This window comes from Triplophysa rosa, linkage group LG18 (assembly GCF_024868665.1).
Source record: "Triplophysa rosa linkage group LG18, Trosa_1v2, whole genome shotgun sequence".
NCBI lineage: Eukaryota > Metazoa > Chordata > Actinopteri > Cypriniformes > Nemacheilidae > Triplophysa > Triplophysa rosa.
This window is the reverse complement of record NC_079907.1, coordinates 8,855,683-8,882,374: the sequence shown is the minus strand read 5'-3', so window position 1 is coordinate 8,882,374 and position 26,692 is coordinate 8,855,683. Positions and strand designations below refer to the sequence as shown.

The 26,692-nt window shown below is 38.9% G+C and overlaps 1 protein-coding gene across 1 annotated transcript in view; it reads left to right on the top strand.

The window, feature by feature from the left end:
* cacna1g (calcium channel, voltage-dependent, T type, alpha 1G subunit) overlaps positions 1–26,692 on the top strand; it is a 198,710-nt gene that overhangs the window by 157,467 nt on the left and 14,551 nt on the right. Inside the window, exons 23-32 of the mRNA XM_057359457.1 lie at positions 1,608–1,734; positions 2,727–2,852; positions 3,067–3,156; positions 4,726–4,939; positions 7,356–7,406; positions 18,058–18,209; positions 19,312–19,421; positions 21,292–21,425; positions 23,305–23,375; positions 25,679–25,757. Coding sequence (XP_057215440.1) covers positions 1,608–1,734; positions 2,727–2,852; positions 3,067–3,156; positions 4,726–4,939; positions 7,356–7,406; positions 18,058–18,209; positions 19,312–19,421; positions 21,292–21,425; positions 23,305–23,375; positions 25,679–25,757 — 1,154 coding nt within the window. The remainder of the gene's footprint in view (positions 1–1,607; positions 1,735–2,726; positions 2,853–3,066; positions 3,157–4,725; positions 4,940–7,355; positions 7,407–18,057; positions 18,210–19,311; positions 19,422–21,291; positions 21,426–23,304; positions 23,376–25,678; positions 25,758–26,692) is intronic.

Below are 26,692 nucleotides of genomic sequence, written 5' to 3'. Positions count from 1 at the left end.
GATTGCTTCAAATGTGACGATATTCTTTTCACTCTGAAGTGCCCTTCAAAGTGTGCATACTGTGCATACTTCACATTTTTATTCTAAATACAGTAGAAGGCCATCTGGGTACTTTAAGGATACTCATTAAAGATACACTACTATTTAGGACATACTAATCTTTTTAAAAACTAATTAGGATAAATAGAATGCAAATTGGGATGCGGTGAATGTGTCAAGTTAAAAATGTAAACACGTTTGAGACCAGTGCGTTTCGTTCCTTTCCGCTGCGTCTGTGTTTGAGCAGAACACGGCTCCTAAGGCTGCTGATTTCCAGTAACAATTAGTAATGTGTATCACGTATGTTTTTGTGTGCGCCTGAGCTGGTGTCACCGTGTCACTGTGTGCGGCAGCCTCCCCTGAGCTTGACAGGTGCGCTGTTGTGCCGTTAATAATTAAGCTCTGTAGTTATTCCTGCAGTTTAATTAAACTCTTTTTTTCTCTTTGAAGCACAACAGCGGTGGGTAAGTTACTCTGAAAAAGTAACTAATTAGTAGTTACTAGTTACATATTCAGTAATTAGATTACTGTACATATTACTCTCTCCAAAAAGTATTTAATTACTTATTACTATTTACTTTCTATATCTTATATCAACCTTGATTAGTTAAGTGATTCAAGGATAGACACAAAACGACTCTTAATTCATTCAAATAAATAATATAACACTACATAAAGTACTCTTATTAACTGACTTGTATTACAAATGTGAGAAAGATACATTAATGCATGCATTTTAAAGTTAGACTACTGTACACATTACACAGTATTTAGTTCAATTACATCTGAAGTAACTGTAATTAAATTACAGAAAAAATAAGAGTAATCCCTTACTTTACTTTTTCAAGGGAAAAGTAATTAAATTACAGTAACTAATTACTTAGTAACTAGTTACACCCAACACTGCAGCACAATAAGTTTCCCTGTAGCACTAGCGTACTAGCTTAGCGTAATAGCTAAGATGTGACACTTCTTTTAAAGGGTTGTCCTGCTCACTCGTAGAGAAGGGAGGTAGATTGAATGCCCGGACTAAGGTTAACATGACTGAGAGGCATTTTGAGGAAGTTTAAAGTTGATTACACTAAAGCAAAAAAATTCATAACAATATTAAATAAATTGATTACTCGGATAAACTGCACATTAAAAATAAGCATGGACATAGAACTAGTTTTGCTTTTAGCATATTTTTTACTATAATTATTTTTTAAAGAAAGTGCTCCGAGCAAATCTGAGCAGAATACACCAATAACAATCAAATATTAAAATCAAAAATTAAAAAAAAAGGAAAAAAATGTGGTTTGTACCGACCACAATGTGTTTTGTGTGGTTAACTATGGCTGTAGCGAGCGAGAAATCATTGAAATTCATTTACATTACAAAACAATTTACAAAACAAACACTCAAGATATTAAAACAAACCTGTTGACTTTTTACGATAACTTGCTTCGGTTCTGTGTTGCATCGCTAATTAATGCCCAATGTAAAATCTGTGTTCTGAAGCGCCACCAGTTGAGATTCACAAAACTAGATCTGTTGTTGATGCTTGTGATCTTCTGTATGTTTTTCAGAGTGATCAGCAGAGCTCCAGGACTGAAGCTTGTAGTTGAGACACTGATGTCATCTCTTAAACCTATCGGAAACATTGTGGTCATCTGCTGTGCCTTCTTCATTATTTTTGGCATTTTGGGAGTTCAGGTGAGTACATAAAAAGCACAAGTTAGATCCTACCATACCATTATAATAGATGACAAAGAGTTAATTTAGGGTTGTGCATAGGATCGAAAATTTCCTGTAATTTCTTTAAATGTGAAATATACACTTCCTGCCCACAACTAAAAATGCTCTGTTTTCCATCATTTCCATATGTCTGTAGGGCATTCGCAGTGTCATCTATCTTACAATTTTCCAGGAAAGGATGCTTGTGCTTTGTTGTTTTGCTATGTATAACATTGACTTTCATGATGTCGGATTTCATGAATCTATTGTGTAGCTGATAAATCTCAAATAGTCACTTCTACAGTATCTACTTGTATTGTAGTACATAAAGTATGCAACAAATATAACCATCACATCATCGCATTTTTCTTTTTATGTGTGAGTGTGGTAATATGGACATTAGATAGATCAAAACTCTGTAGATTTGACCATTTAATAAGGGCCACTTTTCAAAAATTCTGTTCACTGGATCAATGTTTAAAGGGATACTCCACTCAAAAATGAAAATTCCGTCATGATTTACTCCCCTACTATGGTAGTCAATGATATCCCAGAAATTTCAGTTGCTAACATTTTTCCAAATATCTTTCTTTGTGTTCATCAGTACAATTAAATTTATACAGGATTGGAACAACTTGAGGATGAGTAAATGAATACAGAATTTAGATTTTTGGTGGAGTATCCCTTTAAACTTCTCATTTCATCCATTTTGCTAACTTCTGCAATATGTGGTCATTAAACAAGACCCACACACTCTTTCTCCAGCACCCTGCCTTCCAAAGACAAGTAAACCCAAACGCATGAATAACGAGAAAGGCTAAAAATGTTGCACCTGTTACATAAACCTGTATGACACCTGTATCAGTAATGTCAAGTAGTGGGATGTTTTCTCAAATTAAATGATAATTACAGCACCTTCAAGAAAAAAGAAAGTGGCTGAGAGCGCTGATAAAAAATGCCTTCTTCTTCAGCTCTTCAAAGGAAAGTTCTTCGTGTGTCAGGGGGAGGATATACGAAACATCACCAACAAGTCAGACTGCTTCCAGGCTAACTATAAGTGGGTCAGGCACAAGTACAACTTTGATAACCTTGGGCAGGTAAGCACTTAACCTGGTTGGGGTTACGTAAACATTTGCTTTACAGTATATGGTCTTAACTAAAGATGATCTTTTTAGATGTACCTACAAGAGACTGGAAATGCCGTCTTCAGTTCAAAGAGAATCTGTTATGTTTCAATTCCATTTTCACAGTCAGAAGGACTCTGAAGTGAAAGATAATTTTTTATCCGCTTTTATGATCTGCTTCTTACAGGCTTTGATGTCCCTTTTCGTTCTGGCTTCTAAAGACGGCTGGGTGGATATAATGTATGATGGGCTGGATGCCGTCGGTGTTGATCAACAGGTATTTGACTACATTTTGTATCTGCTGCTGCTGTTGTGTATGGTACATTATCTTTTGTTGTGATATTAATAATATGTTTTCAAATGTTTGGTTTGTGTATACACCACTGTCAGCATAGTAATACACCTTATTCATTTTAAGTGGGTCACAAACAAATTATTGGGCAAATGACAACTGTGTGTGTCCCTATCGCTGATAGCCATAAACTCTGATCGGACAAAGCTGGAAAATCATCGGTCAGCATTTCTGTTCCCGCTTCAAATAATTGCTTTTTTATTCTTGAGTTCTCTCAAGCTTCTCTTTTTGCCTTTGAAGTGTCTTATTTTTTACTCCGTCTTCCAATGTGTGTGTGTGTAAAATTCAAATTGTATTAAAAATGTAACACATTTGCCTGAAAATGAAATTGCACGCGTCTTGTCTGGCAGTGGTTTCCTGGGGTTCTGTTCTGCTCTATTTGAATAGAGCCCAGCCCCCTGTCCTGAAGCTAAAGCATTCATGTGTTTGAATTGGAACAGGCGTCTCTTCTGTAATGCTGTAGATACTGAACTGCACACAGAAAATTCTGGTTGTGCAATCTAGTTGAGAAGAAAGCACCTTTTAAATCTCCACTGGGACAAACATTTGAAAAAGTGTTATGGATTTCTTAATTCTGCACCATCATTATAGTATTGAGGTGTAATCTTACTAAAAGGGCTGACCAAGAAATTGACGTGTTCAATTAAAATGTAAAGAAAAAATGATAAATGTCATCAAATGTAAAGAATTGATTTCTTTGCTACCAATGAAACACACGTGGTGGAATGAGAGGTTCTTTTTTATTAGCTCTACTTGCAATGTTGTGCTGATACAGTTCAATTTAAAATGAAAATTTTGTTTCGCTAAATATAAAGCCCTGTTTATACCTGGTATTAAAATGCGTTTTGGTCGAACTGATCACAGGTGGACGAAAGAGACACATACCTGTTTACACCTGGTGTTTTAATCCCTTTCTTTGTCCACTTTCGACCACTTCTGTACTGATTTCTTCGAGGGGAGGGTTTATGGAAGGCTAAATACAAGGGCTTTTCAGCTTATTCATTTCAATCGAATGGACTAAAATAAGCACATGCAATGTACATATGAACGCAACCGGAGACGGCAAATAAAAACAGTGGTTTTTATTTCTGCTATGACAGCCATGAGACCACGCCTAACATTGTAAGTGTGTGTTAGAAAGCTGAAATGTTGAGAAAACATTGTGCTTGTTACGTTTTTCGTCTTTAAACCAAACTTGTAGGTCTTTAGCCGGCAAAGTTTAAATCTTGTCTGGCTAACGTGCGTTCCAGAATGTTTACGCATTATGCCTGCCACGCTCTCTTGTGGTAATTCGCAAAATGCGTTTTTGACTACCTCTGGAAGTGGTCGAAAGTGGACAAGCTTAAAACATTTACACCCCGTTTACACCTGTATTTAGCATCGTCCAGTTGTGATACGACTGACCAAAACACATCTTAAGGTGTAAACGGGCACTAAGTTGTTTTCGTTTGAGACCTGGACCATCTCTTAATCTGTGTTTGTAATGTGTTGCAGCCTGTCATGAATCACAACCCATGGATGCTTCTCTATTTCATCTCCTTCTTGCTGATCGTGGCTTTCTTCGTGCTTAACATGTTCGTCGGCGTGGTGGTCGAGAACTTTCACAAGTGTCGACGGCACCAAGAGGCGGAGGAGGCCAAACTGCGCGAGGAGAAGCGCCTCAAACGCATGGAGAAAAAAAGAAGGAGTAAGGAGAAGGAGCTAGCTGGTCGGTAGCCTTTCCACATCTTTCTGAGTCCTGCTTGATCACTTCGATTTGAACCGCGTGCTAAATTAGATGCTAATGCTAATTAGCGTGACCGGCGTATGAGGAATGAGATGCTCAGGCCCGTGATTAAGAACCCGGCTTGCCTCTTTTTGCCTGGGAACGTCTCTAGAGCATGTCCCATGGCCTGCATGGTGATCTGCTTACTGGGAGAGCAGGGTGTGCGGTACGTCCCTGCACCCTCCTTCTCTCATGCATGTGGGGCAGCGCAGTCTGAGAAGTAAACTCAATCCTGACGCAGTCCAATTGGTCCTTCAGCTGCCTGCTCTGATGCTACCCAGGATGCACGGCGTGGTGATGACCCTCACTTTTGGTTCCACTGCCACTTCCACGTTTTTAACATGTAAAACAAGAATTAAAGTTTGGATGCTAGCTGTTGTTTGGACGTTGGCTTGGACATTGGTCCAGCATGTTTGATCTTTAGGCAACAGTTGAAAATGGGAATTATTTTTTTAAGCCCTTGAGAAATACAGATGTAAATAGGCGTGTTTATTACGTTACACAAATGAATACTTGAGTCAAAGGGTAGGACCACAGGACGAAATCCCACCCAATCTCAGTTTACAGGTCAAATAGTTTATTTATAACCGTAGCTCCCTCTAAATATCTTAGCGCCATGTTTGCTCAGTTTCTGTATTTGAGTTGCACATTAGTTTGCCAATTAGCGACTTTTGTTTTATCACTCCATCACTGCTGTAGCTGAAAAGGAAAAGTGCTTTATTTTCCCCTCAATTGTTCGTCTTTTCTGTTGCTACAAATCTAATTTCTGTAGGTGTGAATGGTTGATGGTGTGACAGGCGGTGTGTCAGGTTTCCAGCTGGAAAGGAATTAAAATGCCTAGCATTATTAATATGTTGAGTCTTTATTGAACATGATACCTAATATCCTATTAAGACAGTTTGAGTCGTACCAGAAAGCACAATTTAGCAGAAAAGTTGTGTGGTTACTTTCGGGTAACCTAACTGTAGCAGGACTTTCATTATAAAAGGGACAGTTTAAATAAATATTCTGTCATCATTTATCCTCGAATTGTTCCAAATCGGTATACTATATGGAAAAATTCTTGTAACCAAACAGTTATTGTCCACTATTGACTACCATAGTAGGGAAATGTAGTCAATAACAATAGTAGTCAAAAGTGCCCCAGAACTGTTTGCTTTCCTACATTCTTCAAAATATCTTCTATCTTTTGTGTTCAAAAAGAAATTTATAAAGCATATTTTTCCTACTAAGGTAGTTGTAACAAAAGCTCAATAAGAGGGAAGGACGGAGGCGGAAACCGGCGAACGTTCAAACACTTAAATCAAAATAAACAATCAATAATCCGGAAGTAAAAAGGCCGGCAGCCACCTCACGGTAGACTGCCGGCCACAGAACCATAAACAAAACTTAACATATGTCCGGGCACTGGCCTTTCTCGCCGTACACTCCTGTCGCTCGACCTTTTATGCTTCCGATCTCCTCCGTGAGACACGCGGGACCGGTGTGCGCGCAGCTGATTCCCACTATCACTCATGCCACCGGCCCCGCCTCCCTGCCTCACGGCTCTCGTCACGCCTCCCTCGTCACAGTAGTCAATGGTGGCCAAGAACTGTTTGGTTACAAGAATTCTTCTAAATATCTTTCTTTGTGTTAATCTAAACAAATTAATTTATACAGATTTGGAACAACTTGAGGGTGAGTAAAAGAAGACAATTTTCATATTTAGGTGAACTGTTCCTTTAAGGGAATAGTTCACCCAAAAATGACCTTTGCCCTCATGTTCTTCTGTTTCAAATCTGTTTGATGTTTAAACATGGAACACAACGTTTTCAAGAACTGTACAGTTCTCTATTTTCTGTGCAATGACAGTGAATAAGGCTTTCTGAAAGCGGAACTCAGGCTTTCAAGCTTTTAAAAGTCTTCTGAGCACTTTTATAATACTTTCATTCTCCTTGTCCGTTTTGAAGTTTAACAGCCTCAGACAGACAGGAATAATTGCGTTGAAAGGGCCAGCAGAAATATTATTTTTGGGTTCCACAGAAGAAATAGTCATGCAGGTTTGGAACGACATGGGGGGATGAACATGGGTCTCCTTCTTAACTTTCAGGTTTTGTTGATGGATATTTTTGCCCGTAAAGACTTCCATAAAATAGTTGCTATATCATTACAATGCAGGCAAACTTTAACTAACCTAGGACTCTAAATAGAGCTGAACTGGGATTAAATAGTATGACATTTTACACACAGATGTAGTGTTGCTTTGGACTCAGAATAATTGGAACGCCCATCACCATATCCATCCTTTCCACCTGTTCTTCAGCTCCTGTGACGGTTTCTTTGCTTGTCCTACCTGATTAACATGGTTTCATTCTTCTAGATATAATGCTGACCGGTGTCAGTTGGTCCAGTCCTGATCTCAGAGTGAAAGGTACAGATTGCTTCTGGCATGTCTATGTGTTCACCGTGGTGATGGTGGTACACTTTTAAAAATAAAGGTGCTACACGATGCCATAGAAGAACCATTTTTTCCTGTATGGTCTCATAACTAACCTTTAGCATCTGAAAAGCCTTCCTGTTTCACAAAAGGTTCTATGTGTGGAAAAGGTTCTTCAGACTATGAAAGGGTAAGAAAGAAATGGTTTGACTGAATGGGAACCAAAATGGTTCTTCTATGGCATTGCTGTTGTAGCACCTTTGTTTTTAAGAGTGCAATTTGGGTTGAGGGTGGGGGTGCTGATTTGGGCACCAGGTTGGGAGGGCACCAGCGATGGCCCATGCTCGCACGTCATCAGATCTGATGTAATCACATAAGAGTTGTCTGTGGAAGTCTTGTACGTCTGGTTTCTACACCTCATTACCAGTTCCAGCCAGCCCAGCCTCTTGCTCACACAGGGGACGGAGAGAGAGAGAGAGCATGTAACTCTTTGAGAACAAACATTTCTTAGGTTGTTTATAGTTTCAGTTGAAGTCACCCCAGCCTGGAGTAAGGGCTTTAGTGGTGCTGTACTGTAGGTCAGCATGCGACCAATCTCTCAAAGTGGCCCCCAACGTGATGCACTGTGGCTGACGGAAGGGAAGATTATCACTGTTTTAAGCTACAGTATTATTGATATGCTTCCGAGTTTTATCATTGGTTTATTGTTGTGGTGTAGTGATTCACTTCGTTTTGTGATGTTACCCCATAACACCGTTCTCCAAGTTCTGCTCACATGCTAAACACAACACTGCTGTCGTTCAAAGGCTGCATGACCGTTGAAACTCATTTGTGAGTGAAATGTTTGTGTAACGCACTTCTTCCATTTTGACGTAAGCAAAATTTGCTGTATTTGGCTGTTATGTGTGATTTTGTGGTGAAACAATAGATCAAACTTAATTACAGGCAGATTTTTTTATCACATTGTCTTTCATGCATGGACAGTTTTGTAATAATAAAATCATTCAGTTCTATTTCAGTCATAACAATGACTTTTTTTCTTATGAGCAGTTGATATTAACAGTCTTGTGACTAAATAAAACTTAAAGCCACAGAGCAAACTAATGTACTGTGAAAAATACACAACTTCTGATCGGTGGGCTTAGTTGAGGCTCACAATTGGGTACCTTTGTATTTACTGTATTTCGTAAAAAGTTATTTTAAGGAAATTGTATTTATTTATTTCAACAAATCACTCCTCAAAGATGTAATATTCAACATTTATTATAATTTATTACAAGTTATATAGTAGGCTATATATTTGGATATTTCAAAGAAAAGAATGGACCCTAGCACTGAGCTAAATGTCCAGTGGCTCTAGAATCATGTTGCAAGTTTTGATAAAATATACAGTATGCTTACAGCTATTTATGAATAACATATAAATATTGTGCAAAAGGCCTTTTTGGGCTTATCCCAACTTTTTATCTGCTTTGCAGAAACAGACAACTATGACAGTTGTTTTTCAAATCTACAGCAACAAAAGCACGAATTTTAATTCTTGGAACATTTTTACTGGTTTTTTCACCGTGTAGCTGAGAGACTTAAATCTTCCTCGGTGAACAACTTTATCAACCACAGTTCCTTCTTTCTGTGCCTGTTGTGAACTTATAAAGTCTCTCTCTCTCTTGCTTTCTGTACCTATTTCAAACTTTTAATATTAATATTCTATCAGAGTAAAACTGCTGATGTGATAAATGAGTAGGATTATAAAATTGTCCGTAAATATGCATAAAAGGTATACCTGGTCATTTTTATTCCACATTTTAATTAAAACTAACAAACCGAGTAAAGCAAAAGATGATGGAACAACTACAGTGTGAAACTGCTGCAGTCAATAAGCAAAACGTTTGCAGCACAAAGGGTCATTGTTTTGATCCTCAGGGAAATCACATACTGCTAATGAAAATGTATAGTGTAAATGCACTGTAAGTTATTTTGGATAAAAACGCGTGCCAAAAAAATAAATGTAATTGTAAACTTTATACATTCATGCTAATACGTAGGTGTCTGTAAAAGATCCATTCACCTTAACAAGAGCCAGTATGATACCTTCAGACAACAAGAAATCCCTGCGGATTAGCCTGAAGGTGTACCTTTTGATTGACATATCAGTTTTTAAAGCGTCTATAGAGCATACGCATTCATCTTATTGACATCTTGTTTGTTGTTTGCATTATGATTGAGTTATGTCACTCAGAATGAACAGTCTCCATTTTGCTTCTACTTAGAGGACAATCTGTGAATTAGTCAAGCGTCCAGTTCCACAGCATATTTTATCATTCTGTTGTGGATTTCTCTTTGGGCGAGTTGGGGGTGTGTTACCCCCCACCAGTCTGTCTTTCTCAATTAGCTTCTCCCGTTGGACTGCCATCGCTGCTGTACGCTTGCGTGTGGGATCAAAGGGCTGCTTAATCATATCACACGGCAGTAGGGCTGGAACCATCTGCCTCTCCTCTACCTGTGTCCTCCCCTAGTCACCATTTATTAGCTGTTCTCTGAGGTATATCACCAAAAACTGTTCTGTCTGTAGTTTGCCAGGTTATACAGTTTTAACCGGATTTTGTTTCAAAAAGGTTTATTTCTTTGTAGGGCAAATACTTTGCCTTTTTCTCCACTTTCTCCACGGATAATTACTGTCTACACTGTTATAAAAATCTAATTTGACAGAATTTTACTGTTATTTTTTCACATATTTTTTAAATACAGTAAACATGTAATTTTATGTGACGAACTGCTATTTTACGGTATTTCTCTGGTGCCTCGGTTGCCAGAAAATTACAGTTTTTTACTGTATTTTTTTTTACTGTAAAAAACGGTAAAAACCATCAAATTGCTGCCAGAAAATTGTTTTTTTATGGGATTTTTTCAATAATTATTATTTTTTTTTTTTGTTCCGAAGAATCTGCAATCAATTCTGTCAAAATGTGTCAGTTTAGTTTGACATGTCGCACAATCCTCCTTTGCTTTTGGCCAAGATCTCACTAGGTCATATCATACAATTGAAAATGGAAAAGATAGTTTCATTATTTTACTTTTGTTCCTTTTTTTTTAAGGAAGCTTATGATGTCGCCTCTCGATGGTTACTTTGGGAGCAATAAGACTGAGTGACACCGAGAAAATGAAATAACCCACTATCGTGTAACCTCCACTCTTGGCAGCAGAAGACAGCACGGTCGCTTATGTAACCTGGCAACTCCAAACACCATTTCCTTTCTTCTTACTGCAAGTGAAAATGACTAAAAGTCTTCTTTATGTAACTTGGGCAAGCAACAGCCCCTTGTCGAATTGAACAGATGGTGTAAACTTTTCAGATGAAAGAATTGCATTTGCTTTGACTTTGCATGTCCTTTTCCTAGAAATACCCCTGAACAGTTCCTAGTAGCTTTATTGATCCCGGTCAGTCACACCATTTAAATTACTTTTAAATGAAACCTATTTTGTGCAGTTTGTGATGGAGGGATGTAGTCCATGTTGCATCTTAAAATGCACGTAATAAAAACTGCTCATTAACTGTGGAATGTTCCGCTACCCTCTGCGAGGGTACGAGAAACAGCTAATTCGTAGTTTGATTCTGATTTCGAATGCATGAGCACAGCGTCCAACATTTTAGCAGACTCATGCCTTTTGGCAGGAAGTGCTCCTAATCTGTTTATGAGTCTTTGTGGTTCATTCAATAGGGAGTGGGTTTATTAACTGAATCGATCGAGAATGGAGTGTGAAGTCTTCTGCGAGCATGTTGTTGTTGTTGCGAGCATGTTGGTTTGATGAACCATGAATGTTTTTCTAACCTCTGAGTTTAGTACTGATATGACTGGCTTGTTTGTCATGTTGTGGGAGTGTAGCCTTACCAGCAGTCGGAAGAGAATGTACTTTTGTCTGGGTGGTTAAATAAGTTGTGTGAGAAGATAGCAAACTCAGGGATAAAGAAAGTAGAAGTATTTTCTGTAATTGTCGAAGCAACATAATTCATTTAAGACCAATAGATTGTATATGGAGATTGATATATAATGGTTGTAGTATAAATGATTCTTTGTTATATTTACATTAGCACTGCAGTACTTTATTCAGGCGATATTATCGAATGCAACTCATGAAAGACGAATTTTACGTACAGCATGAGTAACCAAGGAGTCTGGAACACAAGAAGTTGCCATGTAGATCCAAGATTTTTTCCCGTAAAGTTCAAACTAGGACACAGTGAAACAACGGTGGGAAAATAGTCGAGTTTTTATGATGTTTTATTATTTAAATATGTAGTTAATCACTTGTTTCACAGTGTTTGGATTTAGAGGTTTTCAAATCAGAAGGAATTGAAATATCTCCCTTTGCTGTTGTAAACAGAGGTTGACCATCATATTCATAACGTACTGTATTACCTTGGTTAATAGATGCCAACCAAAAATGAAGATTCTGCCATTATTTATTTGCCATCATGTTTTTACAAATCCTTATTTTCTTTTTTCGTGTGTGAAACATGACTTTTGTTTCATCTTCAGGAGTTATAGCACAATCTTTCAAGCACCCAAAAACAAAAAATACAATAAAACACTATAAAGAATAGCCACATTCATTATATTAATTGGATAAATAACAGACAGACATTTAAGTGTAGATCATTCACTAATAATGCTCATCTCCACTGTATACTTTCAAATGAAATTTGACACATTTTACATAATGACATTTTGGTTAGAAATCAACGGCATTAGGTGTGTTTGATTTGAGAGGTGCAGTGAAGTATGTCTCCAAAATTGGACTTACCGTGAGTGTGTGTCTCATGCTACTTTAATAGCGCATCAGCTTTCTTTCAAAATGTCCTTTTTGTGTTTCACTGTAAAAATAACACTTAAGGGATGCAAAACAATGTGAGGGTAAATAAATAATGACGATTGTCGTTTCTTGGGCGAAAATTCTGGCACGTGTTCCAGAACGGCTCTTATTGTCAGACACAAACAACACCTTCCTTCTCAGGATTCATTATCTTTCTGTTTGTGAGAAGAAATATGTTAGGGACCCTAACTAACCCCTCATACTGAGTAATGCAGAGTGACATCACTTTGTGCGGCTCTTCACACATCTTCACCGTTACCCATCCACACTCTCAGCTTCACAGCCACCAGCCTGTGCCATTCAGCCTCCATTTCAGACGGCCATCTGCCTCAAGTCAGACTCAGAAAGAAAGTGTGGTTGGTCTGCCACATCTACTAGCATGATATATTATGTATGTGTGTGTCTGTGATTTTTGTCTCACTCTAGTAGGTGTGCTTGTTTGTCAGTGTTTGTGTCTTCTTTACCATGCTCGTCCATTACTGAAGTCAGTTTTGTTCTTATCTCTTAATTCTTATCTCCGCTTTCTGTCTTTTACTTTTGCCTGTTAAGCAGGCATCAATGATGTCATTTCCTGTTGATTTTGACTCTGTCTGTGCTGGCATATAGTTCCAAAAAATAAATTCAGACATTGGTGTAAATCGGTAATTATGTCCAGCAGACATTGACTCAATACTTTACAGAGCAAGTCATTGACCATTACGCAGCGCAGAGGTGTAAAACCAGCCTCAATTAAAAACCATTCGGCGTATAATAAATGAGTGTGCAATTTACCATCCAATTCCAATGGCTGATTTTATCCCCTCTGCTTTTACTCTCTCTATTTTTGTCTGACATTTTGCCATCCAGCCTTAGATTTTTTCCTCTAGCTCTTCTTTAAATAAGTCTAGTCCTCCCACTTCCCACAATTCCCCAGCACTCATGACTTTCACCCCACACGACTCATGAAAGTCTACGTAATGGGCATATCTTTGTCAAACACATTGCTCAGTGCTGTAGTTTGTTGTAAGTGCAGCTCTGTGTCAAGCTGACCGTGAATAATTCAAACATCAATATTCTTCAACTTTACACCATCGATTATGTCTCATAACCTTCAGAATCACTGACCTTCCTCTATGTAAGAAAGTAAATAATAGCATTAGTATTCAATTTAAACATAAGGCTTTTCTTCGATTCTCTGTGGTGTTTGTACTGTAATACAAGTCATGTTGATAATGGACCAGAGATTGTCTGTATTTCCCAACTGACTTGGCTTCTAGATTCTAGCTTTTAAACGCTTCATCTCTCGGATGGACATCTTATGTCTCACACATCTTTTCTCTTTTCTATGGTTCATTGTTAATGTTTCCTCAAAGGACTTTGGACCTCTTTGGGTAAGGGTCAGATGTTCACAAAACAAAAGAGTTTGATGTAAAAGTGAAATACTACATGTATTAATTCATTTCAGAATCCTATAGCATTGTTTTCAGTACTATTTTTCAGGTAAGAGAAAGAAGGGTCCAGGGTTCCTTGTCCTCAACGTTTCTTTTAGTGCTTCTCCTCCAATTGCATGTGAACTTCAGCAAAGCCAGAATCTAGTCTTAAGACCAGCATGATTTCTTAATGGGACCAGAAAGAAATTTGTTCTCGTATCCTCCTTCAGGAGCTAATGGGTATCGCACTGAGTTACCACAAGTCCGGTGGGCGATCCAAGTTTTGCTATTCAAATGCACAAAGCCTCTATTTGTCAATCAGCCCATAACCTTCAATTTCCACAGCCAAATATCTGGTCGTTGTTCTCAAATGGAAAGGGCCAAAACTGCCATCTAAGCAAAGAATGTCTCATTAAATCATAGTCATGGTGTCATTAGCTTGTACCGCAAAAATAGAGACAGAGATGGAGAGGTCCAAGAGCCACATTCCCCACCACTATTTCATCCTTCTCGTGTTGGATAAAAATAGTCTTCATTCATTTTCCCTCACTTTAAATCCTGTTAAAAGTGATTTGGCTGATGCTGGACATTAGCTAGACCCGTCGCCATAGCATGACATCAGAGTGAAAACACTGCCAGTAGGAAACAAAAGTTCAATCCATTTTCCGTAAATGGGATGCCAAGTCATTTACTTTCTCCCAATTTCTGTTTGGTTGGGGTAGAATTGGCTGCTTGTTGCACGCCAATGAGAGTCTCTTGTAATGAACTCAGTGCAGTACTCACTAGATACTAAAAACATACGGTTATTGAGAGCTTTCCCTTTGTCGCTAATTATCTTTATTATTCTTAAAAACAAACACTTATTATTGCTCAACAGGACAGCTATGTTTATGCTGGACTGGAATGGATTTCAAAATTAAGTTTCACATTTTTGTGCTTTTTTGAATGAAAGTGTGCAAAGGGAGAGCATCTCATTTAAGAGGGTAGGAGGGAAGTAGATAAGTAGGGATGTCATAAGATGCTCACACCTGTGAGCGCTCAACAGTTCCCACTCCTGCAGCTCCAGGTTTCCCAGTTTTGCAACCGTCGCTGAAATTAAGCACCTCCGAAACTGGGGCAGAGTCACATAGGAACTGTCTTTGCTTCCAATGAATCGTCTCGGTTGCTTCATGGCCCCCCCTACCCTTGGATACTGTTGTATGCCGACCAAATAAATCAATATAGACCGCATGGGATAAGGAACAGAACCTTGACCTCATGGATTTTGTTAGATGCTTGTAGTCATAAAAAACAATAAATTAAATAAATAAATAAATGAAAACAAAAGGGGCAATTGAGCCAAGGTTGGATGTCTGAGATTCATAAGTTGTACATTATAAAGCACAGGTTACATTGAGTCAGCACTTTTAAGAACACAAGGAGCCAATTAATGGAATTAAAGCCAGATGCTTCAGATGATTCTTTACTTAATTACCAGCAGAACTGGTGGAGCTGGCATCTTGTCCTGGGACCTCACACAAGAGTGACCCCAGATATGTTACAAACAGCCGTGGAAAAAATTAAAGAGACCACTCCATTTTTGACTTTAACCAGCGCGTCTGCGTGTATCGTCATTCCAGTCCAGTGTCTGTTGAATTTCAACAGAAACAAACCTCACAAATTACGCAGTCACACAAAAGCAGTATAAAAGACTGAAAGAATACAAAAACATACAAAAGAAAAAAAGCAGGCTTTTTTCATCAAATATACATTTTTGAACTGATCCTAAAATCAGAGTCGGCGCCAGAGCAGATCTACTGGAGGGGCATTGGGTCATCGGCGGGGGGGGCACTGCCGTTTGAGAAATATTTTGACGCAGTGGCGACATCATAGTCAAGTCCAACACAGCAGAAATGCTATAAAAAACGAAACACTTTTTTTTATTATTAATTATTATTTGCTAATTTCGTTTATTCTTGTTGTTGTTAATTTCCATATCATGTCACTTAGTCGAGACTATGTGGTAGCCCTATGCACAAAGTTTACTCAGTCACACACACGAAGACGATAATAAAAGGCAGAAAGGGGTGGGGTAAAGTTATGCCCTCTCTCTACTCCAGCACAGTCACACACAGCGGAGGGCTGTAGTGGAGGCTAAACGCAAATAAATGCAGTTTACCCATCTCTGACATGTGTTACCTTTTTGTTAATCCGCCTCTCCGATCGCGGATAATGTTAGCTGTAACAGTTTGCTCTGGTCCATTTCTCACAATGATGAGCCGACAAAGTTATTACGAAGCACGTTGTTTAATCTTGTCAGCGAAAGCTCCATCCATCACTATACCATTTGACAATCACTTGAACTCCCGGGTGGTTTCACGAATTTATAAAGAAAACAACAAATCCTCTAAAGCAGCTTACTCTCCTTTTCTCCGTCTGCTATTTTTGTCTCACATACGTGTATACCCCGCACCCGCACTACTTTTCCCATCACTCAGTATGGCCAGGACTACAATCCCCATGCTTCTTAAAGGGACAATGCCCATATTCCCGCAACACATGTCAGAAATAGTTTATCCACCTCTTGAAATTATGCGTTTTCCCCGTTCATTTCATTTTATTTCATTTAAGTTACAGTTTGCACATTTAATATTAAAAGAATAACTAAAAAGGATATGTTTTGGGCCACGCCATGGCCTGTGGAAGGAGGGGCATCAATGACCGCTAGGGGGGGCACGGCCCTCGAATGCCCCACCATAGCGCCGGCGCTGCCTAAAATGCATGTAAAAACATTAGCATTGTGTTGTTTAAACATGATTATGAATATGTTTGCTTTGCAGTCTGCAAACATTGAATCTTTATTATTTAAGTTTGTCACGTTTCAATTTTCTGCAAATAAATGCAAATAGAAAACTATATTTTGAATTTAGGAGAAATGTTGTGACAAGTTCACAGAATAGACAAAAATGATAATTTTACTGAAACCCATACCTATAAATAGTAAATTTAGAAAAGCTGAAAATAATTTTGGAGTGGTCTCTTAATTGTTTCCGTGGCTGTATGCTGTCTCTACATTCACTATGCCTCGTGCATGCATATAACTAGAAAGGTACTTACATTAGCTACATGTGTCCCTTAAAAAACCTTCAACCATAAATAAAATGCTAATCTGTCTGTCAGGCACAAAGCTGGGCATTTTACATTTATACATAAAATGCCTAAAATAGTCACCTTTTTCAAACAGGCTTTACCGTCACCATTGACATTGGTCGGGTGAAACAATAGTCCGGCCCCAAACTCGCACCATTAGTAGCCAATTTAACTTTTTTTTTTGACAGCTAGATAAACTATCAAACAATGTTGACTTTTTTGAGGGAAATCAGTCGAATGTCTTAAATTTGTAGTTTTAGCATAATAATCTGCGATAGGAAAAATAATTTAACACCCAAAAATCATTTGGACATGCTCCAGATGAATCACACTCCACTTCACTATCCAGTGGGAAGCAGCCACGTGATTTATGAAATACTGCTGATACGACACCATTATATATAAAAAACTGAAAGGTTGAACGCGGCACCTGTTCCTCTGCTCCATTGGATGGTGCCTGGAACAGGCTGCCTAATGGGCTGACAGGACCACAGGGAACACAGCTGCCGCTCACAGCTCTGCCTGCGTGGTGGGATAATAAGACCCCCTGCTGCTCTGCCATCCCTCCACCCCTCTCTGTCCTCAGTGAGAGGCACAAGCCATACAATAAACTTAACTTATACATATACGTGGGTCAGATAACAAAGAAGCCATTATGTGCATGTCATATTTATAAGTATTTTCGTGTATCGGAGCACACACAGGATTACCCATGATGCAATGGGGGACTTTGTCATGTTGAGGTGTTGCTGGTTGTCTGTAAAAGAGCAGATGTAAGGCACTGTGGCCCTAAAATCTGGGCTTCTCTGCCTTCGATCTGCTATTCAGGGCAGATGAACATAACAACGCAGGAATAGTTCATCAAAAATATAAACGAAACCTCATGTCATTGCAAATCTGTATGACTTTTTTTTCTTCTGCAAAACAACAATCAAATTAAATTCCAAGCGAATACAAGAAATAAAGAACAAGGTCCTTAAAAATGGTCAATATGATAAGCGGCCAAGGTTTTGCCAATACAGGTTTAGACGTGAGGGTGAATTTTTATTTTCGAGTGTACTATTCCTTCTATCATTCTATGTGTCTGAAACATATATAATCTGTCTCCCAGCTTCTTCTGTTTCCACTGGTCTTTTGCCTTTTCCATTCCTCTCTCGATGTGGGTATGAATGTGTACAAAATATTGTTCGTTTTGGTGCCGTTATTTCATGCTCGCTTCCTGCTTGGTTCCTCAGAAGCCCAGAGTAAACCCTATTACTCCGATTACTCACCCACACGGCTTCTCATCCACAAGATGTGCACCAGCCACTATCTGGACCTCTTCATCACGATTGTCATCGGCCTGAATGTCATCACCATGTCCATGGAACACTACCAGCAGTCAAAGGTAGAACTTTCTGGAGTTCATATTCCAGAAGAGAATGAAGTACTAGATATGTAAATGCATATAATGTTGCTGTGTGTCTTATGGGTGTGGATAATATTTGCTGATTAAGCAGCTAAATGTTTATTGATGAACTGTATTGCACATTGATTATACGAAAGCAGCGAGTGTATCATTTGCTTTATGTTATTATACTTATTTGCACTTTCATTGTTCTGCGGCAAGACATTTCATACAGCGCCTGTGGAAGAATGTCTTATGCCTCGCTAAAATAAAACGCTGGAATGTACATACTGAAATTTAATCGTATTCCCTCATCTTACTTTCTCCCCGTGCGTAATAACAATACAGAATACAGAGACCATTCATGAATATTCAATAGAGGACAGTAAACAATAACATGAGCTCTGTCGCAAAACCAAGCAAGCTGCCTCCTCACTATATAAGGATTTGCTTTCTCGAACTGGATCACCCTGAATGTCTTCTTTTCCCATGCTGCATTGCATTGTGGGATTGGGTTCTCCACAGTACATGCAATGAACAGATAAATGTGTCTGCATTGATGGTTTTATTTTGTTTTTTTGATGATGTCCAGTGAGAGCTAATGTTTACTGTCCCCATCAGACAGCTCTATTGAATGGTTCCTGGGGTTTGCCCCCACCGCTAATGGAGGTCCGTGACCTCACCTGTGTCTGTAAATAGCAGGCTGTTTTAATTAGAGCCCCGGCGGTCCGCTGAATCTTGGAGGAAGTGGAGGGGATTGTTAGGCTTTGACCACTTACACACTCGTTGGGTGAACGGAATCAATTGATTTTCTGGTGCGTTGTCAGGCTTGGCCTGGCTTTAATTACCGTGTGGCGAACGGGGAAAGGCGGACCCCAGGTAACGTCCGCCAACACTGTCAGATGCTGAAAATGCCAGCTAATGACTAGCGTGTCCCCCGGGCTAATCTGACCACTTATAGCTCATCATCTTTTCCTACGATTGATTGTGAAATGAATCGAGTCGGTACAGTGTGCGCTTGATTGAAAAAATGACTTTTCAAAACTTATTTGTGTCTGTAAGTTTAGTTGAAGGTGTATTTTTCACTGGGACTCCCTTTTAGGTTCTGGATGAGGCTCTGAAGATCTGTAACTACATTTTCACCATCATATTTGTGCTGGAGTCCGTCTTCAAGCTTGTTGCCTTTGGGTTTCGCCGGTTCTTCAAGGACAGGTAGGACATGTGGCGCTTTTAAGTTGCTCTTTACAACTGAGGTGGTTGTTTTAAACCGGATTAAAGCTGTGAAGTGCCCGTGTCGGGTTTTTTGTGATGCAGTTGGGTCTGTTTGTAATCCACATCCCTTGAATGTGATATCAGAGCTTTGAGATTCCTTGGTTTGCCTCAGAATGTGAAAGAAAAACGAGGGCTGTATAACCTGGCGTCTGTGATGGAAAACAAAATCCGAATTTATATGTTTTGTGGTTTGGTAGAAACAGATATTAATGATCAAATCATAATCACACAGTCTAACAATGAGAAAAAGTATTAGTATATATTCTTCTTACATTACTGAGAAAGTGCTAAAAACTACCTAATATGGCTGTTTTAAAGGTCCAATGTGTAATTTGTTTGGAAGATCTATTGTCAGAAATACAATATAACATACATAAATGTGTCTTCAGAGGTGTATAAAGACCTCAAATAATAAAGCGTTATGTTTTTATTACCTTAGAATGAGCTATTTCTATCTACATACACCACAGGTCCCCTTACATGGGATTCGACATGTTGTTTCTACAGTGGCCCTAATCGGACAAACTGCTTTACAGAGCGTGTTTCGTAAATACATTATCTCCTTCGGCACAGAAGCGAAAACGTGACAAAATTTTTGTTCTGTGTGAGCCCCCGTAGTGCTTCGAAAGGAAGGGGGATAGGTGCGAGCCATTGGTTGCAATTTGCAACCTCTCCACTAGATTCCGCTACATTTCATACACTGGACCTTTAATTTGCATATGTATAGGTAATTGTAACAATTTATTTTCTAAAGAGGAACCAAACCATCCATTATTCTTTTAATTTGTCATGAATAAATCGTTTATTATGAGGATTAGGTCTAGTGTAAGCTTTCTTTTCTTAAATTGATTGGCCATTAAAAGTACTCATGTAATCGGCCTATTCTTTCAATAGCGTAATAAAGAGCATATCATGTTAATGTATTCCCAGATCATTAATTCACGAGCATGGAGGAAATGTAAAGAAGCTATTTGCATAATAATAAGAGAACTTTGACGCCAAAATAATTAATATTATTTAAAAACTGATCTCAACATTGATCTTTCTCTCCTCACATTGACACCACTGGTTTTTCAGAACACAGTGTTCATGAGGTGAAGGTGTAAGAGTTATAACTTTAAGACTTTATTGATTTACAGCACTGGAAATTGCTGTTGTTGTTTTGATCAGCTCGGAATGCAATCCAAGTCTGCAGGCGGAGGAGGATAGATACACTTCGCTGGACCCCTTAGTGAACGAAACTCGTGGGAAAAACCAAGAAACGCGCTGTGCAATCGTTTGACTTCAGTTTCTCCACATATCTAATGAAACACCTCTCGTGGCTGCAGGCCACAGAATATTGAGGTGTCCTAAATCAAACTTGAGGCTCTACCTCGCCCGTCACAGTATAATATTCAAACCCGTGGGGGGTTATTTAAAGTTAGCCACAAAGTTTTAAGCCATATTTGGACAACGAACATGCTCAGAAACCTGACGGGAAGAGAAGTTACATCCAACGTCAAGCAAAAGTTATGCAAATGCTAGTTTGTGTGCTATATTTATGTTTTCATTTCTTTCAGAGACAGTCTATCCTTGAAGTTTTGACTTGTGAGACCATATTTTGTTTTGCACACTTCGTATGCTGTATTGTTATGGGTATTATGCATCATTTCTCAAACTTGAGCTTGTAAATCAAATTTACAATATGGTGTGAAAATAATATGTCCTTCTTCTCAACTTGCTGACAAAGACTTGTAGCTTGTTAGTCTTCTAAAAAAAATACCAACTTCACCCTGTTGTTTGGTCTAATATAACAAGTGTCTTTACGCAGGTGGAACCAATTGGATCTTGCCATTGTGCTGTTGTCTATAATGGGAATAACTCTGGAGGAAATCGAGGTCAACGCTTCCCTTCCCATCAACCCCACCATCATCCGCATAATGAGGGTGCTGCGGATCGCTCGTGGTTCGTATCCTCTCTTATCTTCTGCACTTCCACCATCCATTTTTCATTCCTGCATAAGCACACGCTTCTCAGCGTTCATCCCGTTTCCTCAGTAGATCGCGCTGGGTTGTGTCACCCTCGGGATCTCTGTTGTCTCACAGACTGCTCAGCAGAAGCCGTAGTCTGTGTAGAAAGAATCCAGATGGTCATAATGAGAAATTCAGTTCACACTACCACACACACACACGCACACACACACAGAGTAGGAAGCTGGGACGCTTGTCGGCTTGGAACGATTATTTCTCTTCTAATGGAAGAGCTGCTGGGCGAGCCTTTATTGATTATTCCCTCAACAGAGATGCCCAAGCAAACACACCTGCTCTGATGTCTGCGCTGGTGAGGTTGCGTGTGTGCACGCCGCCTATTTCCTCCCACTTTCATTCAGACTTTCCTTTAATGAAAGTCGTAGGCATCAAGCTCTTACAGCACTGATTGCAATTAAGCAGGCCTCCGCTGCGCCATCTCATCCACGGCTGAGCGGCCATGTCATCAACATCATTACAGCTCAGTGTGTAGTGCACGACCCCAATAATAACATGCGATCTGACCACTGCCAAAATAACAAGAGAATTACATTTTGCTTCTGAAGATACGATTTATGACGTGTACATGCACTTTTGTAGCATTTTAATTTTACCCCAGGGTTACTTCTGGCGTTCATTTTAAATGTGTCTTGCACTGAAAATGTTCATAGTGTGACCATATTTCTGACCCATATTAAGCAGTTTTGCTGCTTATTACTTTTTTTTAAACAACATCTGTAGTGGCATAGTTCACGCTGGCCCATGTTGCTCAGTACCAAATAGTTGATATGTACATGTGGGTGTTCATACTGTATATTGTTGTACTCATGGTTTTGACAGCAATACCATAATAATGTCTTATGTCCAGGCTATTATGGCAAAATGTGTTAAACCAAGCTGAAAAACGATTCTCCTATTGATGGCTGAAAGCATTTGCGTAATTGACAAATAAACTGTACATGCGTCCTTTGGCGTGACAGCAAAAAATAAGAAAACAAACCGTTAATAATATATTCTGTATTATATTATATTTATAGTGTATTTAAAATAAATGTTTGAAAAGTGTCAAGTGTGGAACTTTCTAAATGATGGACCAGAGATTTTCGTGAGTGCAGATTCAGTGCGTTTCTTAGTTTTTAGGAGAGAGTGCTTTAAAAAGTTTAAAGTATATTTTAAGACGGCAAGGAAAACCCTGTTTTTCATGATATGCGTCTTTAAAAGCTACAAAAGAGAAATGATACCATTTTATATTCAAACCTGTTTCAAGCTTTTTCATTCCAGGACCCATCTAGAAGCTGTATCCCACAAACATATTTTAAATGAAAATATGAGGAAAATACATTTTTCCCTTTTTTGTAATAAGTGAATTACCTTTTATTTTTATTTGTTTAGTTTTTATGTTAATTTTAGTTAACTTTTTAGCAACTTTGTTACGTGTATTTATGTCATATGTTAAGTCATTTTATTGTTTATTTTGTATGTTGCTATTATAAGATTAATTTATTTTATTTTAACTTTAGTTTTAGTTTAGTTTTTATCTATCTTCAGTCAATAATTTTAGTGCCTCAGTTTAAACTTATTTCAGTTTTTCTTGAGGCAGCATTTGAAATTTTCATTTGGTTTAAGTTTTTATTAAGTTTTTAAAATAGTACTTAAACCAATATTTTATTTTATTACAATAAACAGAATTTTTAATAGTTTTTGTATAGCTTTAGTTTTACTATAATAACCTTACAACCCGTCTTTGTGCAAAACAAACTTAAGTGTATACCAAAATATAATATAAGGTAAAGTCTGCTTTAATCTTTTTTTTTCAGTGTTAAAGTTGCTAAAGATGGCTGTAGGAATGCGAGCCCTCCTTGACACCGTGATCCAGGCCTTGCCTCAGGTATTCCTCAAAACTTTCTCCTCTCTCTCTCTGTTTGTCTCTCTCACAAAGTTCTGCTCTTCACTCATCCAATGCATCCTGTGCTGTGATGAGAGCACTTCCCGGCCCCGCACCCCAGTCTCCCGGGGCCCCTCCGCTCTCCACAGGCCTCATTTACATAGTCAATCTGCCATGAAGGGGCCCAGTGGTGGAGATTGGCTCTGATGGGCTGTTTCCGCGGGGTTTTTATTTGAAAACACACGGACTCCTTTAGCACTCCTCAGATATGCACATAGATAATTATACATGTACATCTACCTACTGATTGTCACTAATTGAATTACGTCATGCTTAGTCGCTCGGTTTCTGCATCACCCTTTCACACTCTGTCACAGTGTTGCACGCACAATCTGTTCTTTTCCATTAAAGTTGCCCTTTGTGGTTCAGGGCTATTGATCCACCCTTCCGCAATTTGCAAGAGGTGATCCGGAACAGTGTTCCGAGATATCCTGCCAGATTGTGTGAGTTTAATCCCCCTGTCCTGAGTCACTATGAATCCGGCCAGTTGAATAGTGCATTTAGGAGAGATTAAGGTGGGAAAACAGCCAGACTTGAAAAGAGAAATGCCAAAGCAATTGGATTTGTCAACGCATCCAGTCCGCTTCTCCATTTTTATTGAAGTCATGCCTGATCCAGTTGTGTGTAATCTGTGTGTGTTTTGCACTTAGTGCACCTAATTTTTAAGATTTTATTTTTTTTAATTGTAGGATATGAGGATTTTAGTTGCAGTCCTCTTATCTGATTGGACAGGCTGTTCGAAGTGTGCTGATATTTAGCTGGGACGCTTCACATCTCTTGTCTGTTTTTGTTGCATTGCAAACAGGCTGTCAGTCCGTGTGATGCTCGGCGAAGCACAACGAATAATCCGTGGTCGACTTAGTTTAGAATTGTTTTTGACAATGAAAAAATAGACAACGAATGCCTCTATTGCGTCTAAAATGTAAACTACTAGATACAGTACTTTGAAATGTTGTGTAAAAGCATTTATGTGTCATTGAATATCAGCACGGCTGTGATTACTTGTGGCCACCTAAACCCCAATTTTGAGTGTCTAATTATTTTGTGTCTTCTGTCACTATTGTTAAAGCAGAGGAGGTAACACACACAGTTTCTGCCAATCTTACATTAATCTTGAGTACCTATAGAGTAGTATTGCATACTTCATATCTTCAAAGAGTATTTAGTTTGATCACATTTATAAAAGACAGATACAGCTGTACGATTATTTCTGAAAAAAGCAGAGCTCCTGGAGGTGTGCAGGGGGGCGGAACTTAAGCACGAGCACACAATACATCATCGCATTATCCCTGCATAACTGTTGATTCACTATAAGTTTGTCTTGTTTAAATAATGCACGTACGCACCGATTGCCAACAAAACACAGACTTTTACTTACCGCGTGCGGTTCATGTCCGGCATCTTTTGGCGCTGGGACCGCTCCATCTGTCAGTTTCAAACGATCTGCAAATCCAGCGTTATAGCCACCGTTTATATAACATTCATCACTGAAATGCCGTGAACAAACAAACACACCTCAACCTCCGTAACGAACGAAGCCCATTGATGGGCGTGCTCTTTTTTTCTCGCTCTCGCTGGTTGACGTGTGGGCATGCTCTTTTTTTCTCGCTCTCGCTGGTTGACGTGTGGGCATGCTCTTTTTTTCTCGCTCTCGCTGGTTGACGTGTGGGCATGCTCTTGTGTGCTTGTCTGGGAGAATGGTCCAATAAGGGACTAAGAAACCTTGTTACGAAACGGGAATTCATGTTTGAAAAAAAAACATTCCGAAAGCTGTACAAACCCTGCCGGAGTGTATTGAGCACAGAAATAATACGTCATACGTCCAACTCGTTTTTTGACAAGTTGACCATGTGAAGCATGAGAAGACAGCACGTTTAACAGTGTAAAAAAGGCAGAATGCATGAAATAGCATTTAACCCCACCTTCAATATCATTACAATGAGAAGAGAAACAGGATGATTTGACAAGATCCCAGTTTCAAACCCACATGTCTTACCTGAGCACCACAGCTCAACATGTCATGTGCTAACTGCTCAACCACAGCTCCAGGTTTTGATTTAAACGTTTACAGACCTTCAGTCAGGCTTCAGATTCAGTCAGGTGTAAACACGTCTGTCATTCTCTCACTTTAACTTATTGGCTCGTCACAGGTGGTATTTCTGGGTCTGTTCTGTCAGTTTCCCTTGTGCTTCATAACAAACTCTCTTGACATTCTCTCTCACTCGCTCCCTCTCCTCTCGCTACAGGTGGGGAATCTGGGTCTTCTCTTCATGTTGCTCTTCTTCATCTTCGCAGCGCTGGGAGTAGAGCTGTTTGGTGATCTGAGTAAGCACAACAAACTCCACGTACATACGGGTCATTTTTCCACATGGTCTAATTCACTCACACACACAAACGCTTCCACACGCACGCACCTCAAGATCCACCTGTCTAACTGAATTTTACATTAGTTCAATCTGTACATAATATCAGTCTAAATACTGTATGCATTAAAGAAAATGCAATAAGCATTTAACATTTTGTCAAAAGGTAAAGTTAAGAAGGTAAAGTTTAACCAAATTTTTCACTGTCCCTTACCCATTAAACATCCATTTTTTGGAGGAGGCTCTATTGATAGAAATGCTATATATTATACATAACTATGTCTTTAGAGGTGTGTAACTTAATCAAGCTAACTTTCATACACTGGACCCTTAAAAAGTAAAATATTATTTTTTGGACACTGAGTTTTAAATTGTTTTGAGATCACGTTCACATATGTCTGAATGTTTTAAACCTCGTCTCTGAGGGCAAGCCCTGCAGCAGATTTTCTGAAGAATACGTGGCGGCATTCTGGGTGCAGGTTCAGGAGCCAGTCGTGATTTATTTCAGCTCAGCACAGAACCAGGGTTGATGCCATTTCCATTTCCAATCAGCCGACTGAAAATAAACTGTCTTCATAATTCACATCCAGCTTTACAATGCTGCAGTCCAAGTACAATATATGGAATCTACTAGATAAACTGAGATTGACTGGCAACAACAATTTTTTTCTACTCAACTAGGAATAGGACAGGATGGTGAACCAAAAAACTATAGATTAGTGATGTTCATTTATATATGTGTTTTATTTACATAGCTTTAGAGGAATAGTTCACCTAAAAATTGTATTCGTTTTACCCACCCTTTTGTCATTTTAAACCTGCGTGACTAAACTTTCTTCTGCAGAACACAATATAGATATTTTAAAGAATGTTGGTAACCAAAAACTGTTGGTCACC